Source organism: Nanorana parkeri, unplaced genomic scaffold (assembly GCF_000935625.1).
Source record: "Nanorana parkeri isolate BGI_ZX_2015 unplaced genomic scaffold, ASM93562v1 scaffold420, whole genome shotgun sequence".
Classification (NCBI taxonomy): domain Eukaryota; kingdom Metazoa; phylum Chordata; class Amphibia; order Anura; family Dicroglossidae; genus Nanorana; species Nanorana parkeri.
Window position 1 is genome coordinate 550515 of NW_017306688.1, and position 11137 is coordinate 561651.

The 11137-nt window shown below is 44.5% G+C and overlaps 1 protein-coding gene across 1 annotated transcript in view; it reads left to right on the forward strand.

The window, feature by feature from the left end:
• GOLPH3L (golgi phosphoprotein 3 like) overlaps positions 1 to 11137 on the forward strand; it is a 59485-nt gene that overhangs the window by 11537 nt on the left and 36811 nt on the right. The window contains exon 2 of the mRNA XM_018559903.1: positions 2322 to 2484. Within this exon, the coding sequence (XP_018415405.1) occupies positions 2323 to 2484 (162 nt within the window). The 5' untranslated portion in view covers position 2322. The remainder of the gene's footprint in view (positions 1 to 2321; positions 2485 to 11137) is intronic.

The following is an 11137-nucleotide window of genomic DNA, read 5'->3' on the forward strand; positions in this document are numbered from 1 at the left end:
GCCAACCAGTGGTCCTCCAGCTGTGGTGAAACTACAAATCCCATGATGCATCTCTCTCCGGGAGTCATGTCTGTGGCTGTTGTGAGAATGTTGCAATGCCTCATTGAATTTGTAGTTCCACCACAGCTGGAGGACCACTGGTTGGCTACCCCTGCTCTATATCCTTCGCGTATTGCTTTAAACCTGACCTCCGACCTTCCCTTCAGTGTTGCACAGTTGTAGCAGCTCCTCTGATTTGTTTGCACATGGTGAGCTTCTTACAATGTGCATGAGACGCTGCAGCAAGGCAGACCAGAGCCCAACTCATTTCCTAGCTGGACATCCATTATAATCTATCTCTTTCCTCCCCAGCTCACCCCTTTCAATCATTACATTTTGTATTTATTAATCATAGAGGCTGAGCATCACATCTGGTCTGTAGGGAAATACAGGCTGCCTCGGAATGCCCTTTCCTCCAGACTCAAGACTTAACCCCCATAGTTCTCCTTTAACAATGTAATTAGCGTGCTGGTGAGGGAAGGAGCCAGGGAAGGCAAAAGTCAATTAAACTTCACATTTAAATCTGAGTATATGTAAACCATAACAATGAACTTCTCTTATTTGCTCCCTTTTGGTCTGTTAAATATCCCATAGAAAGCAGTTTCTTATACCTGTTTAATAAATGGAAAACAAATGGCTGCTGATCCCGCCACTAATCCAGTGAGCTGGTGACTTCCTCTGCTGATTGTTGTTCCCAGCTCTCTCTGTGGACTACAGAGCCAAAGAAAATTCTAATCAGTATCTTGTTGTATTTTATAAAGTTAGATCAAATTGGTTCATGTTGTGGTGTTCTTGTTTGATCAATTTGGAAGAAAAGGAAGTTAAAGTGACAATAAGGACAAAAATCGTCCCCACAGTGCTAATGTAAGCACTTACCTTATATGATGTCTCATTAATCCGATCATCTTCTTCTTTCCTGTCCTTTTCAGCTGTCCCTCCAGCGTTGGGTGCGGGTCTCCGATCCAGCGCTGACTCCTCTGTCCTCCTCTTCGCTCATGTCCTGCAGAGTCTGTGCAGGTGCACGCTGTCCACAGACTTACCTTGTGTCTCTCCTCGTCTCCCGGCTGAACATCTGAACTGCGCATGCGCCCGCCCCGAGATCCTTTGCGACCGCCCGAGACTCTTCAGATGTTCGGACGGGAGCGCGCGGCGGAGACACAGGTAAGTATTAACCCTTTGAAAAAGTTTTTTTTATTGATTTGTATATTTCTACTGCTTGCTAGCATTAGATATATGCAAAAACATACAAGGGTTAAATAACCCTTTAAAGCTGAACTCAGGGATAACCAAATATTATGTATATTCAAGAGCCATGTGTATTCTTATTTGAATCTTGGTGAGTTTTGTGTATTTCTTCCAGATCTGTGCAGTGATCATTTGTGAGACTTTCCTTCCTGTAATAAAGACCGGTCACAGCTTCTCTCTCCTTGTGGAAGGTGACTGGTCTTGTCTCCGCCCCTTCCTGTAAGAAAGACCGGTCACTGCTGATCTCTCTCCTTGTGCAGGGTGACTGGTCGTGTCTCTGCCCCTTCCTGTAATAAAGACCGGTCACTGCTTCTCTCTCCTTGTGGAAGGTGACTGGTCTTGTCTCCGCCCCTTCCTGTAAGAAAGACCGGTCACTGCTGATCTCTCTCCTTGTGCAGGGTGACTGGTCTTAGTCAGTTTGGTAGAAAAGAATGCCACCAGCACACCAAAATGTCACACATCAACGTCGTCGATGTCGAGCCTGATGAAGGGACCCTCGGAGGTCCCGAAAGCGCTTGTTTTTCAACTGACAATCTGTTCAATAAAATTAACAATTGATTATCTTAAAAGGATCTTGGTGTGCTGGTGACATTCTTCTCTACCAAGCTTATGTGATAGCGGCACCGTCCGCAGTCATTTCAGCACCCATCCCTATCATTGGGATTTCCGGTAAGGAGTGCGACAAGTTCTTCTCTACAACCTGACTGGTCTTGTCGCCACCCCTTCCTGTAGTGGGTGGAGACTGCTGGGCCACTCCCACCAGGTAACATCTGGGTATGTAAAGGCATTGGGTGCACACCAATGTTTTTAGTCATAGAAGAGGACATGTAAATGAACATTTTTATGTTGGTTCATCTTTAAAGATTTGCTCCAGCAACCAATCCAGATTGCAGTTTGTCACTTTTCCACAGCTATTTGCGATGACCCACCCACTCCTGGTTTTTAGAAAGCATCCCCGCCTTCCCATTCTTGGTAATGCACAAGTACTTTGACTCTTGATGCACAAATTCATGTTTTATTCTCTGCTTATTTTGAAGGATGACCACTTTAATTCGCCGGGGACGACGCGGAGAGGATGGGCAAAGAACAGATTCAGAGGACGGCAGCAAAGAGAAAGATGAAGAGAGCTCAGGGGATTGCAAAGACATGAGGCTCACGCTTATGGAGGAAGTGCTGCTCTTAGGATTAAAAGACAAAGAGGTAGTTTATTTCAAATGCTATCCAGTCCTACAGCAGCCTGTTGTGTAAAATGTAAACGTGTTTTACTTCATTCATGAGAAACGGAGTTGTGATAAATAATATTGTTGACCAGACCTTTTATTAGCTGGGTGAGAAATGCAGTGGCAAGGCAAAAGCCGTTACACTAAAATGCTTGTGACCACTGATGGGCTTGGTGTGGACTCTGAGGTCACCCAAACGCGCTCAAAACTGTCACTACCCCTCCTGGTTCCGATCAGTGGCGGCATTTGCAGCAGCTGCATGCCCCGTCCTTTTGCAATGGCTAGCTGCAGGGCTGATTGGGCAAGAAGGGGGTGTCGGTCACAGTTTTGAGCAGACTTGGGAGACCTCAGAAGCACTGGGTTCACATCAAACCACAAAGCTTACCTGCATTCCAAACACACATCACACGCAGGAAAGTAACGCCAGTCCACAGACGTTCTAACGCTTTCCTAGGGGTTCAAAATCTCTCCTCGTCCCAACATGCCGGTCTTTGTTCTGCATCCTCGTGCGTCTTCCCTCTCATTTACAGCTTGTCTGCTCGGTAGAACTGAGCTGACAAGTTTATGGAGTCCTCCAGACTGCCCTTTTTATATTTGTTTGCCCTGAGGGCAGCCATGTTGTTCTTGTACATCTGGCCTCCCTCTAAAGTCCATGGCCATCTTATAGAGATAGGGATGATCGTTCATCGAGCAACAGTGAGCGCTTCTGATAATGACACATTTTCATTATTGCTTTCTTAAAGGAGAATTATGAGGTGAGTGCTTTTCACGCACCTCATAGTTCTAGCCGACCTGTGACAATGAGACTGTCACAGGTCGGCTCAGTAGATCGGGAGGCGAGCGAACACATACCGGTGTTCGCTCACCTCTCGATCCTGTCACGGCTCTGTCAGTGCTGACTGGCGGAACGGACGATGCAGCTGGGCGGATCCTGGCACAATTGTCGGGATCCGCTTCAGCTGCGGCGTCTCAGGAAAAGACTTAACCCCATAGTTCTCCTTTTTTAAAGTGTATTTCGACACATTTCTATGTGTTTTGTGTTGTGTTCCTATTCCCACAGCATACCTAAAATAAATAAATATATATCTATATATCTCTCTAAATATAGAGAGATATATAGATATATATATGTAAACAAAAACGCAGTATTGCAGTGTGCAATGATTCCTTTCTTATTGGACTAACAAAATATATAAAAGATATATATCTTAGACTATAACATGTATTGTGCGAATTTGAAATTGACGTTATTCCAATTTGGCTGCAGAAATGGAAAAACGCTTTAAAGTAACCCTGTCTATGCAAGTCCCTTACTTTCTCCATCCCCAGCAGTAAATACCTTTCCTTCCCTGCGCTGTTTGTTCAGCCACCAGGACCGGGGATAGGATGCACCTTGTAAGCTCCAAACCGACTTCTCATAGCTTACCCAGAGCAAAGGACATCTTACTTGAAGCCATATGACAGCGCTAGGCCAATCACCAGGCACCAGGGCTGTTAGATTGGGGAGCAGTAGTGAGTCACTCTCACCATGCCTGGAAGTGGCAGGTAATTGACATAAATGGAGCAGCATGGTAGCAAAGAAAGGTCATTTGTACTGCTGGGGAAGAGCTAAGTGGCCTTCTGCATAGGCAAGGTGAAGGACTGCTTTAAAAGTCCTTACCTGGTTATGGCAGACAACCAGACCAATCATGGCCATCTCCCTGGAGTGCAGGGGTTAACAATGGTGTGATCTTGTGTTAGCAGTCGTTAAAGGAAAGAATTTTTACTGTATGAGGAAGTGTAAAGGCGTAAAAGTGTAATCAGGAAGTGCCCCAGAAAAAGAAACACTTTTGAGTCTACTCTAACTCTACTAGGTAATTGTATTCCTCCACCCTTCATATAAGAATAACGATGGTATTTCAACTTTTATTTTTATTAAAGCGGACCTTTAGCCCCTTTCACTAAAATCACCTCAGCGTGCAGCTCTGCATGTGGATATGAAATCATCTTACATTCATTAGTTCAATAAACCTATTTTTCTTGTATGTACAACTGTTATTTTTTCTTCCTGGTCTTCTTGGGTATTGGTAATGTAATGTGTGGACAAGCGTTGCATCCTGGGAAGGTTACATCAGCAGAGCATTGGTGGGAAACCTCATCTGTAATCTCACAGGATCTCAGGGAAAAGCATTTTCCTCAGCTGAGATGATGTGCATGGTCACATGACCTAGTCGCGTGTGCCGGAGTTCCAGGAAGTAAAGGGAGATATATTACTATGCCCTTTATTTAAAAAAAAAAATGGCCACTGGGAGAAGACTGGGTAAGAAGAGAAATAAGATATGTAAAGAATACAAAGCCGGCAATTATCTAGATGTATGTGTTTTGTAGATTGCCATTAGAGCTGCAGCTAACGATTATTTTCAAAATCGATTAGTTAGCCGATTATTAAGTTCGATTAATCGGTTAATCGGATAAACAATAAAATTTTAAAAAATGGCTCCAGTGATGGACTACTAGTTTGTATTGAGATTGCAGTCCATCACAGGAGCAAGCTTGGAGCGGTGGAAGTAAAAAAGAAAAAAAATAGTGTGGTGTGCAATATAGTGAAATGGAAAGTGTAAAATTATACAGCAATGAATGGCATCGGCTATAGAGGATTACAAATCCCAGCAATAGTACACTATACAGCGCAATGCAGAATATCACCAGCATTGCCATTACTGAACATTTCTAAAGGTGTGTTTGTTGCCATTTCAAATATATGGGTAAAGTTCCTCTTTTTAAATACCTTTTAATCTTTTCCACTGTGCTACTTCCTTCTTTGATGTACCCTGTGTTGCCCGTAGCCTTCTGGAAAGTTTATATATCATATCCGCGAAGGCTGCAGGCATTAGCACAAACAATCGTGAGATTTACCTGTTCTTGCTATAGCTTGTGTACTTGTGTTGCCATAGTGTCATGATGCAACAATTTGCTGACTGCAGATGGCTTCACTGGCTCCTTTTTATGCTGCCTCACCGCGACCCTAACACCCCATTCACACTGGGCGACATGCAACTCGTGTGGATTTCCGCACGATCGTAGTAGCGCGATATAGCGCGACTTTTCATGCGGCGATCGCACGACCTTTTGTATTGGGCTGCATGAAAATACAAGCAAAATCGTGCGACATCTGCGCAAAAAAGGGTCCTGCATGAGCGACAGCAACTAGCTACAGGCGACATTGAGCTGTAGAATTATCAGCTCCATTGAAAATCATTGGACGAGCGAGATCTCGCGATATCGCGCGGCAATATGCACGATTTTTGAGCGGTAATCCGTTCAGGGACTAATGGTTGGATTGTGCCCCTAGACCAGGGGTAGGCAAACTCCAGCCCCACAGCTGTGGTGCAACTACAAATCCCATTCGTCATTGCAAGACTTTGACAGTCACGGGCTTGACTTTAAGAGGCAGATGCATAATCGGATTTGTAGTTTCACCTCAGCTTGAACCGATGGAGTGGGACCCTTTTGAATCCCTGACAAAGGGGAAGTCTTTGAACCCCTGACAAAGAAGATCTAACGGTTCTAACCCTTTCCTACTCTATCGAAACCTAGAAAAAGACAAAAAAAAGTTATGGTGGTAGTTTCACTCTTTGTGTCGCATCCTTTGTGGTTCCTGAGTGTGTACATGTGAGGCAAGGGCATTAGATTGTCAGCTCCTCTGCAGCAGCGGGTTGCTGGGACCAGAGGTTCTGTGCACACTGTAAAGCCTGTATGTCATGTTGATACTATAAGGATACAGGAGATGATTCCATCAGACGGGAGAGTTGATCTGCGGCAGTAACTTCTTACGAAGGATGCGCAATAGAAGCCAATTTTCCCCAGTCATCTTCCAGGACAGCCAATGAGATAAGGCTCCGCCTGCCTGCAACACGAAACACATCAACCACATTAAATAAAAAGACTCCTCCTTCTATCCCAATTCAGTTTTTTTGTGTTTCCTCCGGCTACACAGGGACATTGTAATGTTTGTTATTTTCGGGGCTCATGTTTATTGGCCTTAGGGCTGAGCCTAACCCTGTTATGCGTTGGGACCTACTCCAGGTATTGCCTGCTGCAGCGCATACAGGGATTCCCTATCGGACCCCCATCCGATTCTTGGCCAAGGTTCCCCTCCATCACTCAGGGAAGGCAACCATCCTCCTGCACGTGAGTGGTGCCAGATGGTGACCCCCCCGGTGTGCAGCAGTGACAAGGTGTTTCACCTGAGCGGTGTGCTGGATGCCCTTTTGGAACAGGGACAGTATGGTGATGGGGTACTTGGAGGCTGGAGAGAAGTCCAGTGGTCCCAGGTACCTCGGCAGAGATTTTTTGAGGAAAGGTTATAATTAGTGATGTAGGTAAGGCACAGACCTGTGAAGGAATGCAGGAAGCCAGTTTCAGTACATAGCTGGAGACAAAAGCTATGTGGAAAATGTGTGCTACGCCTTCCTTGCCAACCTACATGGAACGTGTGCTACGCCTTCCTTGCCAACCTACATGGAACATGTGTGCTACGCCTTCCTTGTCAGCTTACATAGAACATGTGTGCTACGCCTTCCTTGTCAACCTACATGAAACATGTGTGCTACGCCTTCCTTGTCAGCTTACATAGAACATGTGTGCTAAACCTTCCTTGTCAACCTACATGGAACCTGTGTGCTGCACCTTCCTTGTCAACTTAATCTGATCGGCGAGGTGACCTGTGACCAACAGAAATATGTCTCTTAATTAAGGAGCAATTAGGCAAAGCTGGAATTTCCTGTTGATTGTATCCTTGCTAGTCAGTCGTCCTTTTATTTTGTGTGCATTTAAATGACTGCTGACATTTTAAAGAGTTCCTGCTACAACCATGTCATTTTATGTGAATGTGTCCTTTTATTGACTGTTCCTTTAAAGTGGAGCTTCAGGCATGCAGTTTAATACAGTCACATTACACCTGTGGAAACAGCTTTACTGGCCACAGGGCAAACTCTGTGTAGCTAGACTTGTGATACAGGGGGGGGGGACCCTGTGAGCCCCGGAGGAAGGGTGGGGGGGACCCTGTGAGCCCTCACACATGCTGGGTTCCTACTTTAGGTTTTCATACATTGCAATGGATCAAGTAGGAGGATCTTTGACGATCTTACTGTCAGATTGTTAAAGATCTTCCTCGATAATCTTATGTGGTACATTAGAGAGCATAGCCTTGCTGCCCGTGCTTTTAGATCTGATTTAAGACTTGCAGGTCCATCAGTTGAGTAACTACAAAGTGTGCACACTGTCTCGGACCTTGTCTGTATGGCCATCAGCTTGTATAAGAGCAGTGTGTACAGCAAAGCTTTTCACAAGTTTCAAGCAGCTTTGTTGAAGCCTTTAAAATGTCATTCAACCCTAGTATGTAGAGAGATTAAATACAGAACTTATTGGGACTGCTGACTGCCACCTTTTTTAAAAGCCCATCTCTGGGCAAACAAAAGACTACCCTTGCAGTGTGGCTACCCCTGTATTGCAAGGGTTAAGTGCTCCTTTTTGTCTAGGGGGCTGGAGTAAAGCAGATGTATCTACCTGATCCCTGCTCTCTCGGGGCTGCTAGACTGTTCCCCACAGCCTCTTCTCCTATGGTGTCCAGTGTTCCAAGGACAGCTGATCTTATCACGTCTAATGCAGGTCCATGATCTCCAGTGTTCCAAGGATAGCTGACCTTCTCACGTCTAATGCAGGTCCATCATCTCCAGTGTTCCAAGGATAGCTGACCTTCTCACGTCTAATGCAGGTCCACGATCTCTAGTGTTCCAAGGATAGCTGACCTTCTCACGTCTAATGCAGGTCCATGATCTCCAGTGTTCCAAGGATAGCTGACCTTCTCACGTCTAATGCAGGTCCATAATAAAAAAATAAAATATTTGAAACTTTTTTGAAAATGTTAGAAAAACATTTTCAGTTTCGACCTGACATTATTTTTTTTGTTTGTTTTCGGTCTCAAAATTCCATTTCGGTGCCCCTCTAATTTTGACATTTGGTGCCTGCGGCTGCCAGAATACCTGAACGGTGACAGCAGCTGATTGGCATATGGTATTTCTATAAATTATCTTTTTTTTTTTTTTAGCCCCAGCTCTACGCCTGTGTTTTTTGTACTTGGTGTATAGGTGCCATAAAACAGACATTAAGGTCTCATTCCCGCTCGCGCAGAAGGCCATACAGCGTACTAAGAAGTGTGATGTTTTTTTTTTGCGCCTAGGAGTCCTAAGTGTCTGCACAAACCCACAGGCAGCAATGTGCACAAATCAACGACAGGCTGACAGATGCCACGGTTGTATGCACATCTGTGTGTTTATATCTGTAAAGGGACAGATGAGTGGCCCTGGACGCTGACAGTTTACATCCAGGGCTGCTCATTTATCCCTGTAGAATTATAAATGCTCAGATGTGTGTACAGCAATGCAATCTGTCAGCCTGTCATGATTTGTACAGGCTGCTGGCCGTATTTTCTCACGTTTTTGTTTTTTAATATGAACTTTTATCATTGATCTTGCAGAGAGAAATATCAAAAGTACTATGTAAGGGGAACTGTTGGGAGCACATAATGTGGAATCATTGATTTGTAAAGGTGCTGTAATAGCAGTGATCTCTAGACATCTGATGTAATGTGTCTCCAGTCTATGGCCTCCTGAAGCATGACCCTGTTCTCCAACAAATTCCCATAGAATGTTCAGTCTCTAGCCATCTCTTGCTGAATGTTTGGAGTCTCTGACAGCTATCAGTAGCATTGCATTCACTCAATATTATGTGCGGCCCTTTAAACATTTTTGAAGCCGCACTTGAGGGCCCATATATCTAGTAGCTTGACAACACCTTTTATTTAACCCTTCCCCACCTTTTTAATAACAAGCATTTGTTTTTGTCTGTGCCCCCATTAGAGGGGTTTCCCAGATAGGGATGCAAATGGTGATTAAAAACCAGATGAAGGCCCTAACCTTGCTGCTCTCTGCAAAAGATATGATGTTTTGGGTGGAGTTGGGTTTTAAAAGACATATAATCCTCACCATTCCCTAGTATAGACATTGCAGTTCATTGAATCATATTGCAAAACATTTTACGATAATGTAGACTGGTTAAAGCTTTAGATGTGTGCTGGACTGTTTTCATGTTCCTATTGTGTGGAATGTCATGAATCAGGATCAGGGCTGGTACCAGTCTCTTTTCAATTGTTCCTTAGTTGTATTGTTAATTGAGCGGAGTGGTATAAGTAAATGTGAACTATGTGATAAAAAAAACTATTAGTCAGAAGACATGACCCTGAGGTGCCTCCTGTAGCTGGTCATGACCCCAATGCCTTGGCATTGATCATGTGGGCTCTGCAAATGGGGCTTGGGGGCTCACCTTTTAGGCTTGGTTGGATAAAGTTATGGGCTGGCTGCAGAAGGGAGCTGAAGTCCAGATCCCTTAGCAAAAGGTAGGTTAGTTACCTCAGTTACCCTATTTATCTGTAAAGGTAAATGTTAATTTTATAGTCTGGATTTACTTCTTTTGAGGGACAGGTGCTATTTAAAGGGCGGCTCCATGCTATAAATAAGCAAGGAAAAATGGGTTTGGTGCTTAAATTAGACTCGCATTCCTCTACCCAGCCCTCTGATCTACTTTGTGTAGGGAAATCCATGTTTGGCCTGCTACTTGCCTGGTTTGACTGTATGGTTTTCAGCATAATGGTTAATGCATCTCTGTGTTGTGGGCAACTCGGTGGGAAGAAGATGAGGTGGGAATGGTGAAATGTTTCTGATTGCACCTTGGCAAAGCTCTGTTTCTACAGTCCGAATCCTGGTGTTCTAGCCATGTGCTATTTGAGGTTTTCAAGGCTCTTTTTTTGTAAACTGCAGTGAAAAAAATTAATGGGGCATGCTGTGATTACCTTGGACTAGGTTTAGTCTGGCCCCAATTCCTGTATTTGTCATCATGTGCTCAGTCTGAAATGTCCAGATGTTTGACACATTTCCTTCAAAGTGAACCTCTTCACTCCTGCTCTCCTATTGGCCAGTGAGGAGGTCCATCACCCTTTGTAGCCCATTGGGAGATGAGAACAGGAATGAGGGGAAGTGCCTGTAAGTTCTATAGGGTTTTTCCCAAATACAGCCCCCCGATTTTAAAGTTAAACTCCAGTCAGCAGTAAAATATATTATTAGTTTCACGTGCCCCTTGATAGCAAGGTTTAAGTCATGGGGTATTCAAACTTTGGGCCTCCGGCTGTTGTTGAACTACAAGTCTCATGAGACATGGCAAGACTCTGACAGCCCCAGGCATGACTTCCCAAGCTGGAGGGCCAACATTTGCCTGCCTTTGGTTTAAATTCTCATTTATTCTAGGCTAGTCATTAAGTAGTGGAATACATAAGCTTATTCCTTGCTTTTGCAGGCTTCCTTACCACTGCACGACTGGCCCCATAAAGTCACTCCTCTTAACTTCTCATCCGGTTGCTACCTCTCTGACGTCATCATGTACAATGCAAGAGCCGAGGTCCTACATTGCACACAAGGATGTTGAGAGCCCCCACATACCGGGAGCAGAGGAAAGTGCTGGCTGCTGTGGGAACTAGGAGTACTCTATTCCTCAACTCGACAATCCCCTTAGGCTAAATGAGCTATTAAACCTTTCTATCC